Raw genomic sequence first — 21,715 nt, forward strand, 5'->3', positions numbered from 1 at the left:
CCCGGCTGCTGGTGGTTTGCTGGTGACCTCTGACCTTTCTTGTCTGGAGACACACCACCCCACCCTCAGCCTTCATGCTCACGTGGTGTTCTTCCCAAGCCCAGATCTCTCAGGGTCCAAATTTCCCCTTTAAAGAAGAACACTATTTGAGCTGTTTCAAATCCTAAAAGACAATGCTGTTAAAGTGCTGCACTCAATATGCCAGCAAATTTGGAAAACTCAGCAGTGGCCACAGGACTGGAAAAGGTCAGTTTTCATTCCAATCCCAAAGAAAGGCAATGCCAAAGAATGTTCAAACTACCGCACAATTGCACTCATCTCACACACTAGCAAAGTAATGCTTAAAATTCTCCAAGTCAGGCTTCAACAGTATGTGAACCGTGAACTTCCAGATGTTCAAGCTGGATTTAGAAAAGGCAGAGGAACCAGAGATCAAATTGCCAACATCTGCTGGATCATTAAAAAAGCAAGAGAGTCCCAGAGAAACATCTACTTCTGCTTTATTAACTACAGCAAAGCCTTTGATTGTGTGGATCACAGCAAACTGTGGGAAATTCTTAAAGAGATGGGAATACCAGACCACCTGACCTGCCTCCTGAGAAACCTGTATGCATGTCAAGAAGCAACAGTTAGAACTGGACATGGAACAACAGACTTGTATATTTTCACCTTGCTTATTAAACTTCTATGCATAGTGAAGTGCTGGGCTGAATGAAGCACAAGCTGGAATGAAGATTGCCAAGAGAAATATCAATAACCTCAGATACACAGATGACACCACGCTTATGGCAGAAAGCGGAGAAGAAGTAAAGAGCCTCTTGATAAAAGTGAAAGAGAAGAGTGAAAAAGTTGGCTTAAAACTCAGTATTTAGAAAACTAAGATCATGGCATCTGGTCCCATCATTTCATGACAAATAGATGGGGAAACAGCGACAGACTTTATTTTCTTGGGCTTCAAAATCACTGCAGATGATGACTGCAGCTGTGAAATTAAAAGACGCTTACTCCTTGGAAGAAAAACTATGACCAAACTAGACAGCATATTAAAAAGCAGAGACATTACTTTGCCAACAAAGATCAGTTTAGTCAAAGCTATGGTTTTTCCAGTAGTCATGTATGGATGTGAGAGTTGGACTATAAAGAGAGCTGAGCGCCGAAGAATTGATGTTTTCAACTGTGGTGTTGGAGAAGACTCGAGAGTTCCTTGGACTGCAAGGCAATCAAACCAGTCAATCCTAAAGAAAATTAGTCCTGAATATTCATTGGAAGGACTGATGCTGAAGCTGAAGCTCCAATACTTCGGCCACCTGATACGAAAAACTGACTCACTGGAAAAGACCCTGATGCTGGGAAAGATTGAAGGCAGGAGGAGAAGGGGACGACAGAGGATGAGATGGTTGCATGGCAACCAACTCAATGGACATGAGTTTGAGCAAACTCCAGGAGACAGTGAAGGACAGGGAAGCCTGGCATGCTGCAGTCCATGAGCTCACAAAGAGTCTGACACGACAGAGCGACTGAACTGATGCTGACTAAAGAAGAACACAGCCCATATACACAGTGGACTATTAACTCAGCCATGAAAAGGAATGGATTTGAGTCAGTTGTAGTGATGTGGATGAACCTAGAACCTGACATACAGAGTGAATTGAGTCAGAAAGAGAAAAACGAGTATCATATATATGCATATGTATGGCACTTAGAAAAATGGTACTGATAAACTTATTTGCAGGGCAGGAATAGAGACAGATATAGAGAACAGACTTGTGGACACAGTGGGGGAAGGAGAGGGTGGGATGAAATGAGTGAGTAGCATGGAAACATATACACCACCGTGTGTAAAATAGATAGCCAGTGGGAATTGGCTGCATGATACAGGGAGCTCAAGTCAGGTGCCTTATGACAAGCTAGAGGGGTGGGGAGGGAGGCTCAAGAGGGAAGGGACATACGTATACTTATGGCTGGTTCATGTTACCTGTGGCTGGTTCATGTTGATGTATGGCAGAAACCAACGCAATATTGTAAAGCAAGTATTACAATTAAAAACAAATAAATTTTAAAAAAGAAGGACACAGTCATACTGCGTTAGGGCCACCCTGATGACCTCATCTTAACTTGACTATCTCTGTAAAGATCCTATCTCTAAATAAGGTTACATTCTGAGGTCCTACCTAGGGTTTGTGTGTGTGCATGCGAGTTAAATCGCTCAGTCATGTTTGACTTTTTGCAACCCTGTGGACCATAGACTGCCAGGCTCCTCTCTCCATGCGATTCTCCAGGCAAGAGTACTAGAAGGGATTGCCATGCCCTCCTCCAGGGGATCTTCCCCACCCAGGGATCAAACCTGTGTCTCTTACATCTCCTGCATTGGCAGACAAGTTCTTTACCACTAGCACCACCTAAGAAACTCCCTAGAGGTTGGGTCATTAACATATGGATTCAGGGGGAACACGATTGAACCCCTAACATCTCGCCTGTAAATGGGAATCAATATAATTGTCATGGTTGCAGAGTGCCTCAAGGAGGTGTGGTCCGCAGTGGGGCAGGGGAATGTCTGCCTGGTTGGAATGGGCATGTGCCTCTGTGTTGCCTAGATGGGATCGAGCCCCAGAGAGCAGGGCCCAGGTCAAGACTCACCCTGTGAGTGTCCAACACAAGTCAGCAGAACCTTGACCAGGGCGGGCCAATGATGGTGAGGACAAAAGGCTGGAAAGAAAAATTTGATGGCAGATGCATCCGGGCTCTACAAAGTATGAGTGGACTTCCCTGTGGGCCCAATGGCTAAGACTCTGTGCTCCCAGGGCAGGGGATGCAGGTTCCATCCCTGATCAGGGAACTAGAGCCTGCATATGACAACGAAAGGACCCGAGTGCCACCACTAAGACCTGGGCAGCCAAATAAATTAAAAAGGAAAAGTCTGATACCAAGTGCTGACCAGGAAGTGGAGCCAAGGAACGCTGTCTGCTATTGATGGAGTGCCGGCTGGTACAAACACTTTGGAGGTAATTTGGCATCATGGCGAAAGAGGCAAGATGTATATCTGATACCCCAGCAATCCCACTCCTAGGAATGCTTACAGGTGTACCCCAAGAGACAGGTGCAAGGAATGTTCACAGCATCTTTGTTTGTAAAAATGAAAAATAACCTAAATTTCCTAAATGTGATGTATTCACTAGAGAAATACTATACAGTAATTAAAGCGAATTAACTAGAGCTACGCATGGCCCACAAGTGAATCTCACCAATAAAATAATGAGCAAGAGCAAATTGGGACTTCCCCAGCCATCCAGTGGCTAAGACTCCGAGCTACCAATGCAAAGGGTGTGGGTTCAATCCCTAATGGGGGAGTGAAGATCCCACATGCCTAAAAAAAATTAAAAAAAAAAAAACAAATTGCAGAAGGATGTCTACAGTGGGTCAGGCAATATGAAATGACACTGCTTAGGATACACATATATGTATGTGCTTGAAGAGAGGAAGGAGAAGCCCCAGATGCCAGACCAAATGTTATCTGGGGAGGAAAGGCACCCAGGGAGCTTCATGTATGTTTGTGGCATTCTTTTTCTTTTTTTAATGAGATGGGGAGTAAAGGGTATTGTTTATTCCTTATAAATTCCTGCATGTTTGAATTATAACTATTTAAAAAAGAGCTAGGGGACTTCCCTGGTGATACAGTGGTTAAGAATCTGCCTTGCAATGCAGAAGGCTTCCCAAGTGGCACATAGGTAAAGAATCCACCTGCCAGTACAGAAGACTCGAGTTTGATCCCTGCGTCGGGAAGATCCCCTGGAGGAGGAAATGGCAACCCACTCTAGTATTCTTATCTGGAGAATCCCATGGACAGAGGAGCCTGGGGAGGGCAGGTTACAGTCCATTGGGTCGCAAAGAGCCAGACACCATGGAGCACCAACGCTCTCTCTCTCTTGCAATGTGGGGGGGATGTGGATTTGATCCCTGGTAGGGGAACTAAGATCCCCCATGCCACAGAGCAACTAAGCCTGCTGGCTGCAACTACTGAAGGCCTCACTCCACAACTAGAGAGTCCATGCGCCGCAATGAAAGATCCCACACGACACAGCCAAGATCATGCATGATGCAACTAAGACCCAACACAGCCAAAATTAAAAAAAAAAAAAAAAAAGAACCAAGACTCAGTGAGCCTCACACAAAGGGGAAGGGGAAGCTGGGGCCCTACTAGTAGGAAGATTCAGAGTTGCTCTTGCCAACCCTGGAACCCAGGACCCAGAGTAAAGGAGCAAAGGATGCTAAAAGGTTGAGACCCAGAAGGCGAGAGGCTCCCTGTTGAGACAAATGTGATGCTGGACCTCCCTGTTCCAAACCTGCACCCCAGGTGTTGGCCTGCACCCCACCCCGGGGCTGCAGAGAACCCCAGGTGGAGGACACGGCCGGGAAACCCAGGAGACACATGCCCAGGGATGTTTGTCCTGCATCTCACGCCTGCCCCCGCACACTGGCACATGCTGCCTTTCCAACCACCTGGCACGGATACCCTGACAGTTTACAGCACAGATACACCCCCTCAGCCACACACGCGTGTGCACACACACGCGCGCACACACACACACACACACACACACACTCCTCCACCGCCCACTCCGGCCAGGACCCCAGAGCTGGAGATGCTACAGAACCTGCCAGCTGCAGCCCTGCCAACCGCCACCCCCCCCCCCCCCGCCTCCTCCAGGGCTGGGTTTTTCCAGCCGGAGCCCCGCTCCCTCTACTGCAAGCTCTGGAAATTGATGTCTGACGCGGCTGCTCCTGCAAGTTATTTATTTATTTCCTCTCTTCTTCCCGCCGAGACGACCCTCCGGCCAGGAGAGCCGCAGCCAGGACGCGGCAGGGGCTGCGGAGGCAGGGAGCACGGAGGGCAGGACTCAGGAGCCCCCGGCCCGCCCCAAGGGGGCCATGAGCATCAGGCCGGAGGCCCCGAGGGAGGAGGGCGACGCCGGCGACAGGGACCGGGAGGCAGAGCTTCGGGGCCGAGCCCGGCTGAGCCAGCAGCGCCGGCTCAGACAGGCCACCCAGTTCCTGCACAAGGACTCGGCCGACCTGCTGCCCCTGGATGGCCTCAAGAGGCTTGGCACCTCCAAGGACTGGGTGAGGCCACCCTCTCCCCTCCCCTCCCCAGGGCAGCTGGGACCCCCCCTTCTCTGGCTCTGCTGGGAGGGTGCAGACCCCAAGCCTCCAGACACCTGCCTGCCCCCAGGGTAAGGGGAGGCGGCCCTGACTTGTGGGTTCACCTTGACCATTCCCGGCTCCTCACCGGGTTGTTGCCATGGCTTGGTGGCTCTGGGGGACCCTATCTATTGCTCAGCTTCCCTAGAGAGCTCCAGGCTTCCCTCCGGGGAGGTGAAGAGTGTTAGTTAGAGCAGAGACTTGTAGGGGGCGGTTTATTGCTAGGCCAGGAGGACCAGTGGGTTCAATGTTGTGATTTGCTCCTCTCCTGAAACCACAGGACCTGGCACACGGGGACTGGACATTCATTGCCTGTCCCCCTCACCCCTGCTAGAACACCCATGGCTCTGGCCTGGGTACTCAGCTCCTCAGGGCCCCCCAGCTCCTCCTAGGTGATGTGGTCCTTCCAGGCTCCTTTCCTTCCATCCCCCTGCAGCAGCTGTGCCCCCCCACCCCAAGGATACCGGTTCAGGGAGTGCCCACCAAGGGGTGGGTGAGTCAGGGGACAGCTTCATACACTCACCACCCGCCTCCGACAGAGGGAGGGGCTAAAAGTGTGGGCTTCTGCAGAGCCTGGAATCTTGGGTTCAGATCCTGGCTCCAGCACTTAGCAACTTGGGCGAGTTACTTTCTGTCTCTGAGCCTTGGTTTCTTCATCTGTTACATGAAGATAAAAATAACAGGTTGTAGCTCATAGGGAATGTCAGGATTACATTAGCTAAACCTGTAAAGGACTTAGCACAGTGCCTGGGAAATAGGGAGCATCATCTAAAGGCTGTTATTCCTCCAGCTACTCTTCTGTTTTTAATGTTTATTTTGGTTGCGCCGGGTCTTAGTTGTGGCATGCAAACTCTTAGGTGCAGCAGGTGGGATCTAGGTCCCCAACCAGGGACTGAAGGCCCCCCTGCATTGGGAGCACAGAGTCTTAGGTGCTGGACTCCCAGGGAAGTCCCTTCTCCAGTTACTCTTACTCCTCCATTTAGCCTGAGAGAAAGTGAGGTTCACGGGGTTCAGAGAAGACGAGATGGCTCTGGCCTCTGGCTCAGAAGAGAGGAGAGCTTCTGTAGAAAGGCTGGGGGCACCCTGTCGCCTCTCTCACCTCGTAGGCAGGGGGATGGAGAGGTGGGACCTCCCTCCCGCAAGGGGAGGCATGTGAGGCCATTTCTGGGGGACCTCGGGCCACTCCAGCTGTCCCCTCTCCCCAGAAACCTGGACCCAGACGCAGCCCCTCACTTCTTTTCCTGAATCAGCCCTCCCTCTCCACTCCCTCCCAGCCAATTGTTCCCCCTCCAGGAAGCCGGCCCAACGGCACCCCCACTCAAGGGAAAAGTGAGCAGACTGAGATTTCAGTTCAGAGAACAGCCTTGCTAGCAGCGGGCACAGCTGAGACCCCAAGGGAGCAGGGAAGCAGGCTCTCGGCTCTCATCAGCCCACCTTCATCTGTTCGGCCCTAGCAAAGGGGCTCTAGTAACACTGCTGTTCCAGAATAGCAGATCAGGCCTTCTGCCCTCAGGACCTCTCAAATCGATCTGGAGCAGCTATCTTGTGTGGTTTGGGGAGGGAAGACACAGCAGTTAGGGGGACCCTGTCTCCCTCCCTGGGTGACTCTGGAGCATGATGCATGGGAGTCGGACCAGAGCCTGCGCCCCTCGTGGGAAAGGTGGGCGGGCCGCCCTTCCCAGCCGCTCCCAGTGCTCACCGCCCCTTTTCCCAGAGCTAGGCCTTCTGCTGGCAGCCTGCCGGCAGGAGCAGCCTCAAGGGCCTCATTAAGACCAGGGTAGGAAAACAGTCCCAGGCTCCCATGGAAGGAGGGCAGGTGAAGAATCATGTGTGGAGCCTGGAGGGACACAGTCATTCTTTGGTGGGCATCTATTGAGTGCCTACTGTATGCTGAGCCCAGCCCTGGTATATAAAGAGGAGTGAGATACAGATCTGATCTCAAGGGCAAAAAACAGCGGTGAGAGGCAATGACAGGGAGGGGGCAGGGGACGAGAGATGGAACACTGCCACCGCCTGGTGTGTGGACGGAAGAACGCCAAGAGGTCAGAGAGGGCTTCCTGGAGGAGGTGAACCCTGCCTGGATGACAGCATGCTCTCGGAACCCCAGACTGAAAATCAAAGCCTCCCCCCAGACAGCAGTTTCTGAACAAGTGATTTGAGCCAGACTGGCCTAGAGAAGCGTGAGGACGTTCAGGAGGAGGGATGAGCAGGGGCAGAGGCCTGGACAGTCTGGCCCAGGCATGGCAGCGGAGGGAGATGAGGCAGTGGCCAGCTCACCAGGCTGTTACCTCCAGGCAAGCAAAGTGGGGAGAGGAAGGCTCTGATGGATTTATTTTTTAATATTTTAAAAAAATATTTATTTATTTGATTGTGCCAGTTCTTCATTGTGGCACATGGACAATTAGCTGTGGCATGTGGACTCTAGTTCCCTGACCAAGGATCGAACCCTGGTCTCCTGCATTGGGAGTGCAGAGTCTTAGCCACTGAACCACCAGGGAGGTCCCTCTGATGGATTTCAAGCAACCTCTGACGGGTTGCTTTGCACTTCTCAAACTTTCCTGTGCCTGTGGGTCATTCGCACGTCTTGTTAAAACAAGGTTCACATAGGTGATTTGCACATCTTGTTAAAACAAGGTTCTGATTCAGTAGATCGTGATTCTGTGCTTCTAATGGGTGACAGTAAAGCCGATGATCTGAGAACGGCACTTGGAGTAGTACAGTCTCAGAGACTGCCTCGCTTTGAGCAGGTGGATTTGAGAGGCAGGTTCTTATGGACTAACGGAGGCGTCCCAGGAATGCGGGAGAGCTGTGCTGAATGAATCAGTAACAGAAGGCAAGGTGGGCTGTAAACACAGGAGGCGAAGCTGGTGGAACCCAGAAGTGGCTGGACAGGGCGGAGTGGCTGTGGGTGAAGGACGGGAGGATGGCGCCCAGCTGCCTAGTGAAGAACATCTGGACTTTCCTTTCTTTTTTGTTCTTGTTTCTTTGACTTCTTTTCATCACACTGTCAACCCTGGGATCTGCATCCCATGGAAGAATGAGATCAGAGGAAGGAAAAAAGAAAAGATGTCCCCAAATATGTGTTGTAGATAAGAGAATTGCCACCTGCCTCCCAGCATCTCGCCAGTGCCTGCAAGGTCATGTCTGTCTCAGGATGGACCACCCCCCCCCATCTCTCCATCACTGAGCTATCCATTGGGTTCCTGGAAACCAGCATGATTTGATGCTGGGGTGCTCTGCTATCATGATCTGACCCCTGGGACCCTTAGGGAAGCTTCTGCCCCTTCTTACTCTTGGAAGACTCGTGCCGGGGGTGGGGCTGAGCAGGAGAGCCTGGGACTTGTGAGCTCGGGGACCGAGCAGACCGGGCCCCGGGGCTCAGCATCTCCACATTTTGTGATGGAGCAGCAGCCACACAGCGTGATCCAGAGACGCCTGGTGGTGGAGGGGAGCCCGGGCCGGCCTCAGGGGGAGCCTCCCCGGGCGCAGGCCCCGATTCACAGCCAGGAGAGCAGGACGATGACCAGCAAGCCCGAGAAGCCAGCGCTTCTGGTCAATTGCAAGGTGAGACCCTCTTCTGGGCCCAGTTGCCCTCACCCACCCTCCCTTCTGCCCCGGAGGTGAGGAGGGGTGGGGAGCCAAGGCACTCCTCCCTGAGCCTAGGCCTAGAACTGGGGTCCTCCACCTTCTTTGCTCCCTGCCTCCCCATCTTCTGAGGTCCACAGGACTCCTTTCCCATGAGCCAAGCATCCTCTTTAAACCTGAGTGTGCTCTGCACTCGAATGGCGCACACGAGTGGGTAACGCAGCCCTCCTGGGAAAGCTCACACTCCAGGGCACAGCCTGGTCATCTCTGAGCCCTCCCTGACACAGGCCCGCTCCCTCCTGCCCATCTCTGCTGGGACCTCCTCCGCCTACTCGCTGGTGTCCTCCCATGCCCTTCCAGCCCCAGCTGTCACCTCCTCCAGGAACGCTCCCCCAACTTTCCCAATGGAAGGGCCTTTCCTCTGGCTCAACATCTAAGGCTCTAGCCCCTCAACCCACAGAGCTTGACACTCTCTCCCCCAGGGGGTGACCTTCCACTCCCCACTGCCGCCGGGGGAGCAGCCTCCCCTGCCCCCGCTCCCACCTGCCACGCACAGCAGACCTCAGCAAACACGTACAAGGAGGAAATGACTTGTTTTGCGGTATCAAGTGCAAACTCAAACGTCTGTTTTTATCCAAAAGAAAGCGACCTCATCCTTCTTCACCTGCAGTGGCGAATCTGGTACCGGCGTCTCGTTTCCTAATCGGTGCCGCGGTCCCCACGCCCACCCCTCCTCACTCACATCCCAGATCCCTCCAACAGGAGGCGCTCGGCTCTCCTCTCAGCAAAAGGACTTCCACTGGGTTCCTCCACTTCTGACGGCATTCTCCCCAAACGTATGCGCTCACCACTCATAACTCTTGATCTGATCCACTTCTGTCTCCGCTGTATGACTCCCAGGAGAATCACTCTCAAAGACTCCGCTTACTCCCTTCACTCACTTCTGAAAGGGACTTATCAGGGGCTGGGAAAGATGACAGAGCCAGTCCCAGCCCATTCCCCCTTGCGCCTGCGCCCCCCCCACCCCCCGCCCCCAGGGGCTCACGGAGACCCCTCCGCTTTTCTCAGTGCCAGGACCAGGAGCTTCAGGTGGCGGTGGACACGGGCACCCAGTACAATCAGATCTCTGCTGGATGCCTCAGCCGCCTCGGGTAAGGCGGGGTGTGTGTGTGTGTGTGCGTGTGTGTGTGTGTGTGTGTGTGTGTGTGCGCGCGCGCGCAAACCAGTGGGGGATGCCTCAGCCGCCTCGGGTAAGGCGGGGTGTGTGCGTGTGTGCGTGTGTGTGTGTGTGTGTGTGTGTGTGCGCGCGCGCGCGCGCGCAAACCATTGGGGGAGGGGCTTCTTTTCGGGGTGATGGGACTATTCTGAAATTAGGTAGTGATGGTTGCAGAACTCTGCTGTCTACTTTAAAAGGGTGACCTTCAGCAGTTCCCTGGTGGTCTAGGTGTTAGGACCCTGGGCTTTCACTGCTGTGACTCAGGTTCAATCCCTAGTTGAGGAACTGACATCCCACAAGCTGCATGGCTTGGTCACACAAAAAAGTGACTTTCACTATATATATGAACTATATCTCAATAACGCTATTATTTTATTGATTTTTTTAAAAAAGTGTGTATCAACCTCTACTAATTTTATTATTATTTTATTTCTGGCCACTCTATGCAGCATGTGGGATTTTAGTACCCTGATCGAACCTGAGCTCCCTGTCATGGAAGCTCGGAGTCTTAACCACAGGACTACCAGGGAAGTCCCAATAAAACTGTTTTCTTCTTTTTTTTTTTTTTAAAGAGTTGGTGGGAACTCTGGCTGATAAGACTGGATTTAGACTCTACGTGGGGCCAGGGATGGGCTGCAAACCCAAAATGTGGTGGGAGGGACATTAATGGTGTGGGGGTGGGGGGCCGTGGTGGCCATAACCCTTGCTTCCCAACTGCAGGTTAGGGAAGAGGGTCCTAAAAGCCCCAGGTGGGGACCTGCACCCGGGGCCCCCAGCCCTGGTGGAGCAGCTGGAGCTGCAGCTGGGCCAGGAGACCGTGGAGTGCTCGGCTCAGGTGGTAGGTAAGTCCTCGCTCCGTCAGAGCCCAGTGTCTGTCTCAGCAGTTCTCTCTCTCCCTCCTGGGTGGGGCAAAGGCAGAGCCTCTCAGCTCCGGCCAACACAGATGAGGCACCCCAGCCCCCAAGATGCTCCCATTATCCCCCAGGTTCTCGGGCCTGGGCGGGGGTGGGCAGAGAAGGGCAAGAGCTGACAGGAGGACAGCAATGTCCTCAAATGGTTCCCGCAGATGTGGAGAGTCCTGAACTCTGCCTTGGCCTGCAGACCCTGCTCTCTCTCCAGGTAAGGCGATGCTCACACTGGTACAACACCCTGGCCTGAACCAGGGCCCGGGAAAAAGAGGTAGGGGGCATGGGTGTGGGCACGTGGGCCAGGCTCCATCACATAAGAGGGAGTTGGGGATGTGAAATTTTACCCTCAATTCCTTAGAGGTTCCTTATCTGCCTACAACTGAAGAACATGGAGAACTTGGTCCCTTCTCGACAGCAGTCTGGGTGCATGAAAATGGGGAGACGCAAGGAGTAGGGTGCAGTGGGAAGGAAGGGGGTCACCTGCCCAGGTGAGCTCACTGCCCCCACCCACAGTGCTGCATCGACCTGGAGCATCATGTGCTGCGGCTGAAAGCCCCGTTCTCAGAGTTGCCCTTCCTGCCTTTGTACCAAGAGCCCGGCCAGTGACGATGGCAGCCCCGGACGGTCCCCAGGGGAAAACTCCCTGCCTCAGGAGGCGAAGCCCTGGGGGATGGGGCATGACTAGAGCTGGGTAGCTGGGGACTGTCCCGCCTGTCACCACCCTGACCCCGCCGTCCTGTCTCCCTGGCTGGCGGCCACGCTCCTCTGCTTCTCAGCACCTGCCCTGCCCCCCAAGAAAAGCGTTTCCTAGAAAGGGCCCGAGACCTCAGGGTTCTGGTTTCCCTGTCCTCCCTTATCCCCTCCCAAGAACAGAGCCACATCAGGACTGCAGAAAAGGACATCAGCAAAGCGGGGCTCCATGCTGGGCCCTGGCGCGGCCAGGGTGCCCCGAGTCCGGGGCTGCAAACTGCTGCCTATCCCTGCCTGCCCTGTCCACCCTGAACACCCCCGAGGCCTTGACTCCACATTGCTCACCTCACAACTAGCCTGCCCCCTCACCAGCCCTGGGCCCTGGCTCTGCTGGCCCACGTTTCTGACTCTGTGCTCGGCTGAGTGAGAGAGAAACCGTCGTCATGACGGGGACGTGTCGGGAGAGGAACACCCGGTCCACGAGGCTGTGGGCTCTTTCATCAGTTGCCTTTTCTGGGGCTACAAACTGAAGCCGGTTATTGTTTTGATTGCCCCGTGCACACCCTGGATATACCTCTATGACTTACTCCAAACACTTGCCCTCCACCTGCTTTCTCACCTGCTGGGCCCCTGAACTTTGGTTGGGGGGCATGTGGAGAACTGCCCCCCAAGCCAGACGGGAGGGTGGGATTGTCAGCACCAACTTTACCTGGCCAGTATTCCTTACTTCCAGAACTATCCACCTCATTCAACCTTCTTCCCGCCCCTCACCTCTGACCTCCTGAGCTTGAGCTCATCTTCTCTGGCACTGGTAGCTCTTCCCAACCCCCACCCCACCCCAGCCCTGAGTCCAGTAAAGACCCAAGGAGGCTCTGCTACCTTCACTGTGAACAGAGGATCCCAAACCTTAAGGTCCAGGCGCCTGGTGTCCTGGCTGGTCTGAGTCTCAAATTTGGGGGAAGAGTAAAACAGTGGTATAGGTAACCTGACCAGGGGACTATGCCCCTTGGGTTGGAAACAAAACCCGGAGCCCAGACTAAGTTAGACGAGAGCAGGCCCAGGAAAGGCTGTGCCCCCTGGGCATACCTTCCTCAGCTATGTCCCTGGCACCCAGAGGAGGGGCTCCCTGGCACAGGCGCAGGAGTGTGCTGGCCCCTGCTCTCACCCTCCATGATCCCTGTGCTCCTGGGTCTCACCCTGTTCGCTCTCCCTTCCATCTGTTGCTTATGCCATTGCAGACCCCAGGCCCAAGAAAGCCCTCAGCCCAGCAGCGACTTTGTTGGAATAAACACCTGTTTCTCTAAGCTGGTGTCCTTCTCTGCTTCTAGGACACTGCCCTTACTCCCACACAGAAGGAAATATGAGCGTGGACCTTCCCCCTGGGGTGACCTTCTGGCTGGGGTCAGTGTAACTGAGTACAGGTTTTCCAGTTCCTCTGAACACAGCTCACACACGGTAGGGATATTCTATGTTGCCCTCAGCACACACGTGTGCATGGACATGCAACCTGCAATGTGAAAACCACTGACTTGGAGCACAGGAATCCACAGCAGAAGGGATATAAAGAGCACCAAGTACCGTTCTGATTGTAGTTGGGATCAAAAACCCACATCAGATTTTAAAATCATGAGCGTGAACAACTAACATACTTACAACCATTCTGTACCCACAGTCACCATTGTTTCTCACTTTCAGTACGGTATTTAGTAAATCACATGAGATGCCCACTTTATTCTAACACTTCTATAATGACACTATTATAAAAGAGGCTTGTGTCAGGTGATTGTGTCCAACTGCAGGCTGATATAAATGCTTGGAGCACAGTTAACATGGACAAGGTTAAGCTGTGATGTTCAGCAGGTGGGGTGTGGGAAATGCATTTTCCACTTAACGATATTTTCAACCTACAATGGGTTAATGAGGGCGTAACCCCACCATGGTGGAAGATCTGTGGTTCGCCATTCCTGTCACAGTCACTAAGGTCAGTCACCTGGAGCTGCAGGAGACGGAACTTTTAGGGGGCTGGGCCCTCACTGCCTTCACTCTTCTGGCCCCAAAGCCTGGTCTCCTTACAAGTTGGGGCCCCACAAGGAGGGGGCCCTGTGTGTGTAGCCACTCCTCACAAACAACAGGAGTGGGGGGCTCTGGGGAGGGGCAGTGCCTGCTGAAGGAAATGGGCAGAGGGGCAGCTTGTCTCTTCCTTCACCAAGACGACCAGGAGGTCTACAGTCCCCAGCACCCAAGGGGGGGCGCCATCCTTCCCCTGTAATGTGCACTCCCTGTCTTCCAGATGCCAGACAGCTAGTGGGGGGGGGGGGGGGGGCGGGGAGGTTCAGAAGGCTCCTTGCTCTGCCAGGAAGCCGGTCCAGCTAGGTGGGGTCCTGGGGGCCCACAGGGGCACACTGTGGAGGCTGGTCTGGATGGTAGAGGGTTTGGTGAAGCAGGGCGCGGGTGGCGGGCAGCTCGTCGGGATCTGAGGACGAGACAGAGGCCGGTGGGTCTGCTGGGACCTGTGCCACTGTGTGCCCGCAGCCATGGGCCCCAGGGCTCACCCACACCCAGCTCTCCCAGCAGCACCCCCAACCCCGGGGCTCACCCACGCCCAGCTCTCCCAGCAGCACCCCCAACCCCAGGGCTCACCCACGCCCAGCTCTCCCAGCAGCTCCCGGAACTCCGGCTGGGCCTCCAGCACTTTGAGCAGGTTGGTGGACTCCATCCGCTCTAACTGCACCTCCCAATACACGTAGATCTTCTGGTTGAACGTGACGTACACGAGGCAGGGGCTGTTGCGGCTGTCTTTGCAGGCATACAGGCCTGGGGGGCAGGGACGGGGAGGCAAGGTTGGGAGGCTCAGGACCCACGGTGTTTGTGTCAGCAGTTTCCAGCCGCCCACAGGCCCCGAGCAGAGCACTGAAGGCCCCTTTCTGTTTCTACTGTCAGGAACTCAGCAAAGCAAGTAAAACTGTAAGATATCTGGTCCTTTCCAGGCACTGAATGACACCAGGCAGGACAGTGTCCCGGGGGTGTTTGCAGAGTTCCTGTCTCAGTGGCAGCCCCGGGGAACACGGGCAGCTTCTCTTGTGACGACCCCTCTCCCCAGATCACTGGAGCGAGGGGACAGGTGTGCTGGGCACGGGGAGGGGTCCCACCTGCACAGAAGGCGCGGATGTTCTCGTCCACCTGGAAGCGGACGACGGTGCGGTTGTGATCGATGATGTACGTCTGGCCATCCCAGGCACAGGCGACCACCTCCTCGTGCCCGTTGCCCTGAAAAAGGCCAGACAGTGGATGTAGGAGGAGCAGGGAGCCTCTGAGAGAGGCCTCCTGTGGGGGTGCTGCTCACTTGGGGGGGGAGTCGGGCCTCTCCAGGGAGCCCTAGGAGGAGGGCAGACTTGGCTGTGGAGGGAGAGCGGCCCCACTGAAAGTGCCCGAGAAGGAGGAGGCTGTCCCCCTCCCCCAGGTCCCGCTCACCGTGATGTCCAGTTTCTCGAGGGCGAAGAGCTGGTGGTCCACCTGCACCGACCACAGCAGCCTATCTGCCTCCTCCATGAGCTTCAGGGTCCCTGCGGGGAGAGGCAGGCCGGGTTGGGGACCCCATCTCTGCACAGAAGCCTGGGCACATGATCACCCACCCTGCATGGCCCATGCAGCTGACCCGGGGGACTCACCATCCAGGGTGCAGAGGGCAAAGAGGCCAGAGGCACCACTGTCAGGGCTGTGGCCTGGGTGGGGAGGGGTTTGGGGGGGGTGGTGGGGGGAAGGACCAGAGAAAGGAAAGATGAGATCAGAGTCAGCACCGAGGGTGGGGGGGCAGACTAGAGACTCAGGGGGGCCCTGCACCTCCCCCCACCACTCACCCCTGCACCTGCCGCACCACCCCGCCCCCGCCGCCCCCACCTCGCTTGATGTTGCCGATGAGGTGAGTGGAGACGTTCTTGTTGTGGATGCGGCCGGAGGTCTGGTGCAACACGACATCCCGGGTGGCCGGGGTCTCCCTGTGGGGAAGGGGGTGGGGGAGAGGTGGCGCTAAGTGGGAGCCCAAGAAAGCCTGGTTCTCCCAACCCCTTGGGCTCATCTCTGTACGAGCTTCCAGGGTGTGAAGCAGCTTGGAGACTTGACAGGCCAGCCAGCCTGGCCCAGGGGACATGTCAAGAGAGCGGGAGAGAGCGCGGAGCTGCCAGGCTGGAACCCTGGAACCTCCTCAGTTGCTACAACTCATGGCAGGGACTCCCTGGCCCCAGAACAATCTTCCTTAATGGGGCTCAGCTGCTGGTGCGGGGACCTGGCCAACGCAGCTCTGCCAATTGCAGATCCGTCCACGGCCCTGGGTGCCCACCTCAGTGCCAGGGACCCCACTGTCCATAGACCCATACACCCCTTACCGAGTGCCCTCCATGGGTCCCTCAGAGGTGGGGGGCGCCCCTGGGTCCTTGTTCCAGGTACACAGCAGAATCGCATAAGCACAGCCTGGCTGAGACACCATCAGCTCGGGAACACCCAGGGGCCCAGGCGTCACTGAGAGACTGTCCACCTGCACCAGAGGATGGGGGCTTACAGGGGGCTGGGAGAGAAGGGGGAGCCTGCAGAGGCCGGGGCAGGCGGGTAGGGGCCCTGGGACATGTCCTCAGCCTTCGAGGGCAGCGGTAGGGGAAGGGCAGCGTCCCTGGGGACCACCCACCACGACATACCACACCCACCTCACAGCCTTGGCTCTCAGCACAGCGGCCCTTTCTGTCTGTCCGTTACCCGCCGTCTCCCCTAAGACTCTCACTGGAAGTGACCTCCTCTGGGTCTCGGTCACAGGGCGATTTTCCCTTCCTCCCGCCCATGCCTCAGCCCCAAGTCCCCTGGAGGAGGGAGCCCCTCCCCAGCCCTGGGTTGCAGTTCTGGCCTCAGCTGCTCACCTGACCCTCTAGCATCCACTTCTTGAGCGACACCAGCTGCCCCGCCGGGTGCTCGGCGCCGTCGCCCAGGTCTTCCCAGCGGAAAGCCCGGACCACGCGGTCTGTGTGGCCCACCACCAGCTCGCAACGGCCATCGCCATCTGCACATCCGGAAAACACGGTGGGTTTGGAGCCAAATCTGCCTTCGTCAGCTGAGTCCTGCCAGCATGCCCTCCCCACCTCTCCAGCACCAGCGCTTTTTATCAGGTTCAACCTCGGGCCCACCTGCTGAGCTGCCACCGGCCCCTGGAGCCCAGGACCCGCTCCTCTGCCCTCCCTCACATCCAGAACCAGGCAACTGCCTCGCGGAGCCTGTCATCTCTTCCCCGGGTACACGTCTCCAGTGCCTTGATGCACCTGTATCCCTACCAGCACCCTCCAGACGGCCTCTGGCCCAAGTATCTGCCCCGCATCCTTGACCTTGACCTTGAGGGCTCACTCCCCTCAACCCTGACCTGCTGCTCAGATGACCCTCCCAGCAGGGACTTCCCTGACAACTCCTCTCCCTCAACACCCTCCAGCCCCGTTCCCTGATGTATTTCCTCTATACCTTCGAGTGTACTATTTAATTTTCTTACCCCATTTCTATTGCTTATTTTTTGTCCCTACCTTGTAAACGTCCAAGAGGGCCATGATCTCTGTTTTATTCACTACTGCAAGCCCAGTGCCCAGCATGATGCCTGGTTTATGACGGGAGTGCAGTAACTCAGCGTTAAATGCATGACCACCACCCAGACGAACACTGACGACCCCCGGCTCCCCTGACTTCTGCTCTGCTGCCCCAACTCCTACTCCCCCGCTGCCTGCAAACACAGCCATGCTCACCGATGTCGCTGATCAGCATGACCTTGGTGTTGGCAGGGATGTGCTGCTTGAAGACTGGGCGCTGCTCCTCCCCACCAAGGGTCTCGTGGTGCCCGGAACCATCCAGGGACTTGGCAGGCGTCAGGTCACACAAGTGAAACCAGCCCTCGGCACTCACGGCCACCACCAGGTTCTGGGTGAGATGAGGCAGAGGAGGGGGCTGGTGGTCAGAGCACGGGAATCGGGGGTGGGCCAAGGGAAGCCTGGGGGCCCCTGGGCTTCTTACCTTTCCTTTATTACATACGTCCCCAACCCCGACGCAAGTGAGCTGCAAGAGAAGAGAGGAGCTTGGGGGACACGCCAAGGGACCCCAGTGCTCCCTGACCTCCTTGCAACTCTGTCATTTGCTGAAAGCGCATACACATGGCCCACGCCAAGAGGCTGTGCTAATCCTGTTACTGTGCTCTGGGTCCCTTGTACCAGATAGCGGTACGTGGACCTAAAGCAGTGAAGACAACTTGGGCTTAAACAAAACAAAAACTACATGTATCAAGGGAGCCAGACTACCATTTCCAGACATAATCAAATGACCGCCACCATTTTCTACTGTACTTCATACCATCAGGCAACCTATGCAGACCCGTGAATTACTAAAGGAGTCATTCCATCACATAGAATGAAAACCAGCCCAGCTGTGTGTGTGCGTACCCATGTGGGACAGCTGGGAGAGCTCTGCCTGGGGACTTCCCCCCTGGCTCAAATGAGCCCCGAACCAGGAGCTGGTGGCTGAGCACACGCTGGGGAGCTCGGTGGGGGCCCCCAGCTTCGACAGTGCCTCGACAGGAGGGCCCCAGGGTTGAATACTGACCATTCCCTGGCAGGAGCAGGTGAGCCACGGCCGGCTGTCGTCATTCTTATACACTGACAGCTTTCCGCTGGTGTCCCCCACCACCAGTTCATTTAACTTCAAAAGGAGAGAGAAGAGAAGAGAGGGTTAGGCTGGGGTCCTGCTGAGCCACGCAAGGCCTTCTAGACTCGGCCTACCCTGCAGAAACCACAAGACCTCAATCTGTATCTTCATCGACTTTATCACAGATATTTTGAGACCAACACAGCCATGGTTTCCCAGTTTATTTCCACACGGGTGTGTGGGCTTTGAGGGCAGCGCAGCTCGGAGGAGGGGCAATACAGAATCTGTGATCCATCTCAGAAGCGCCTGACATCTGAACAGCTCAACACCCTACCTGCCTGCCTTTGGCTCTTCTAATTCACCCTGATGCCTGGGACACATTTTGAAAACAACCCCAGATGTGCAACTTTGGGGGAATTTAGGGCTTCCTGGTGGTTCAGATGGTAAAGAATCTGCCTGCCCTGCAGGAAATCTGGGTTCAGGAAGATCCCCTGGAGAAGGAAATGGCAACCCACTCCAGTATTCTTGCCTGGAGAATCCCATAGACAGAGGAGCCTGGTGGGCTACAGTCCATGGGGTCGCAAAGAGTCAGACATGACTGAGCAACTAACATACTTGAGGAATTTACCTTCAGAGTTCATATTTAATCAGAGGCCAAATAAAAACAGCGGTGGCTCTGGGGCACTCCCTCCTCTAGCTACAAGACCTTTTGACATTGGTGCCTCAGAGAGAACACAAAGCGGGTGGACACGCCTGAGGGGCAGCATCTGAGTTCTGGGCCTCTAGTGCCCTCAAGTGGTGGCTAAGCTCCCAGGAGAGTCTGGAGCCTCTTCACCATTTACATCTGGGCCCTCTTTCCCAGAGGTTCCCCAAAGGCTGGCTGCCCTTTCAAGGGGATAACCATGAAAACCAACTGGCTCCATAAACCTATTTCCAGACGTCGTTTCAAGAGTCCCCCTTAGGGGGACATCTAACACCCCTTCCTGTCCTCATATGAATACTATTTTCTCAAGAGATTTGATTTTTTTTTTTTTTTTTCGCCAAGCAGTGAAGCATGAGCAATCTTTTAGTTTCTGGACTGGAGATCAAACCTGTGCCCCTTGCAGTGGAAATGCCGAGTTTTAACCACTGGACTGCCAGGTAATTCCGTTAATAGACAAATTAGAATTTTTTTTTTTTTTTTTTAAGAAACAAAGAAAAGTAAGAATGAAAGAGAATGCCCAGTCAGCCCTTTAGTTTTTTTTTCAGGGAAAAATCCCTGGTGGGGATCCAAAGACAGACGCCCCAGCGTGAGCACGCCTCTGCAGGCCATCCTGGCCCTGGCCTCCGGAGGTTACCCGGTGACATCACAGGACCAAGCTGCAGATCCCAGCTCCGCTCAGAAATGCAAACAGAAAGGAAGCGGGCTCTCTCTGAGTGGGTGTGTATTCCACCCCTGGCTTCTTCCTCTTAGCATGAAATAAATCACTTGCAAAAAACTTTAGGTGAATGGTTTATTAGGATGAAATAAAAGTCTTTTTTTCTGGCCCGGAATCTCCAAAGACTGGCCTGCAGCACCAGTTACAAAATGTCTATCCACACTCATGCAGGCTGAGTGGACCACATCCCATCACTAGCCAACTACCTCACCTACTTGCCCTTTTTAAAATTACATTTATTGATAACAGGTAAAGCCCCTCAAATTGCTTTGAGATACATAATAACATCTGCCTTTCCTGACAACCCTCATTTAGTCAACAAACATTTACTGAGTGTTAATTACACACCAAGCACTACTCTAGGTGTTGAAAGGGAATACAGCAGCGGAAAAAAAGATTAAAAATTCCTGTCATTATGGAGCATACAACTTTTGTTTTTTAAGGATAGTATAATATATGTAATATTGCAGAATTGAGTGTGCAATGCAGTTATTAAAGTACAATTTAATTTCAAAAAAAAAAGTGACACTGAAGCTATGAGAAAAGGCATATAATTTTCCCTTTTAAACAAAGAAGATGATCGGATAAAATGGAAAATGACTTATCTCTAGAGTCACTTCGGTAATTTACTGCTCTAAAATGCCTCCTTTGATTTTCTCATAAAATTATACTGCTTAGTATATGAAGAAACGTGAAAGCCCAGAAAACATAATACAAATTTACTAGAATAACTTTTTCCTCCCTAGAGAAGGAAGAGCAAAGAGGCCTCAAAATACCTTTCCCATCACAGGGCAAAGGAGGCTAGGGGCGGGGCGGGGCGGGGTGGGGTGGGGTGGGGGTGAGTGGTGGGATGTTTTAGCCCTAGTGTATTCCCAGGGAAAAGACAGCATAGAACAAGGAAGTGAGGCTGAGACGCAGGTAGCCACAGAAGGGCAACAATGCGCTTTGCATTTAGACTATGAGAGATTATGGGGGAAAAGGGTCCCGCACCCTCAACAGCCACGGCTCCCTTCGATGCCCCCACCCTAGAACCCTTGGCACATTTTAACCAATGGGCTCGTGACATTTTCCTTTTATTGTGACTATCGCACTCTCCACCCCTCCTATCCCCCGCCCCACGAGGGGCGGACTGGGAGTGTTCTGTCCACTTTTGAATCCCCCAGAATTTCGCAGAGTCCTCGGACCACAATCCAATACTAACGACAACGCTGAGACGTCCCGGGGCCTTCACCGAGCACCAGACGTAGTTCGGGCCTGCTCTACTGGTATTAACACACTTTAACGAAGGGAGAAGGAAGGGGAGGAAAGGGAGATGGACACTGAGCTTGTCACTCAAGCCAAGGCCGGCCGGCCAGGCGCCTAAAGCCGTCCGGTGGGCCGGGCCAGGACGGGTCGGGCGGCAGGTGCTCCTGCGGAGCCGCACGCGCGCTCCGTGTTTATTTCCGAGGCTCTGAAAGGGCCGTCTTGGCCCCGAAAGGGCGGGGAAGCCGGCCACGCAGTTTACTGGGTCCTCCTGGACACAAGTCATTGAACCACGCAGCGGGCCCGTTTCGCAGGCCCCGAGAAAGACACCGGACCATGGCTCCGGACCAACGCAGCCAGGAGGCTGCGCACCGGAGTTGCCCACACGGCCCCTCCCAGTAAATTTCCCCCAGAGCCCGTGCGCACGCGCGCGGGCCGCTCGGCCTGCAGGGCACGCCGTCCACTCCCACGCAGCACGCAGGCGCCGGCAGCCTCCCCCGCCCCTGGCCCCGCGCCCGCGTGCGCAGAGGACTGCGTCTCCAGTGCGCATGCACCGACCGTGTCGTTGTCAACGTCTCCGAGGCAGATGGCGTGTGGGAAGAGGCTCCCGCTGAACTCTAGGGCTACGCGCTGTACGTAGCTAACCGACCTCATCGCACTTCCGAGCGCTCAAGGACCGTGGAGCCCCGCTAAGTGTTCCCCGAGCCCCTCTCAACAGCCGCCCGAGCGGAGAGGCCACCCAAAGCGGAAAGCTTCGTCAACGCCTCAACCTCCAATCGCGGCCTACCTCGCTAAACCTCGGC

The 21,715-nt window shown here is 54.8% G+C and overlaps 2 protein-coding genes across 3 annotated transcripts; one reads left to right on the forward strand and one right to left on the reverse strand.

Annotated features, from left to right (window-relative positions):
• The first annotated feature begins 4,791 nt into the window (after positions 1 to 4,791).
• NRIP2 (nuclear receptor interacting protein 2) lies at positions 4,792 to 12,899 on the forward strand. Its single transcript, XM_065923506.1, has 6 exons — positions 4,792 to 5,118; positions 8,605 to 8,760; positions 9,850 to 9,932; positions 10,718 to 10,839; positions 11,064 to 11,116; positions 11,419 to 12,899. Exons 1-6 carry the CDS (start codon positions 4,927 to 4,929, stop codon positions 11,509 to 11,511), a joined length of 699 nt encoding a protein of 232 aa, XP_065779578.1. The 5' UTR covers positions 4,792 to 4,926; the 3' UTR covers positions 11,512 to 12,899.
• A 424-nt stretch (positions 12,900 to 13,323) lies between these two features.
• Positions 13,324 to 21,715, reverse strand: ITFG2 (integrin alpha FG-GAP repeat containing 2). 2 transcript variants are annotated; one of them, XM_065942863.1, is made up of 12 exons: positions 21,471 to 21,715; positions 18,211 to 18,306; positions 17,629 to 17,670; positions 17,364 to 17,535; positions 16,500 to 16,639; positions 15,978 to 16,126; positions 15,493 to 15,590; positions 15,264 to 15,317; positions 15,067 to 15,158; positions 14,745 to 14,862; positions 14,240 to 14,409; positions 13,324 to 14,068 (listed from the first exon to the last, which is right to left on the reverse strand). In XM_065942863.1, the coding sequence occupies exons 1-12, from the start codon at positions 21,564 to 21,566 to the stop codon at positions 13,928 to 13,930; spliced, it is 1,368 nt and encodes a 455-aa protein (XP_065798935.1). In that variant the 5' UTR covers positions 21,567 to 21,715; the 3' UTR covers positions 13,324 to 13,927. The 2 variants fall into 2 exon arrangements, with proteins under 2 accessions (XP_065798935.1, XP_065798945.1); XM_065942873.1 differs by having other exon boundaries at positions 14,236 to 14,409.

This window comes from Muntiacus reevesi, chromosome 1 (genome assembly GCF_963930625.1).
Source record: "Muntiacus reevesi chromosome 1, mMunRee1.1, whole genome shotgun sequence".
Classification (NCBI taxonomy): Eukaryota; Metazoa; Chordata; class Mammalia; order Artiodactyla; family Cervidae; genus Muntiacus; species Muntiacus reevesi.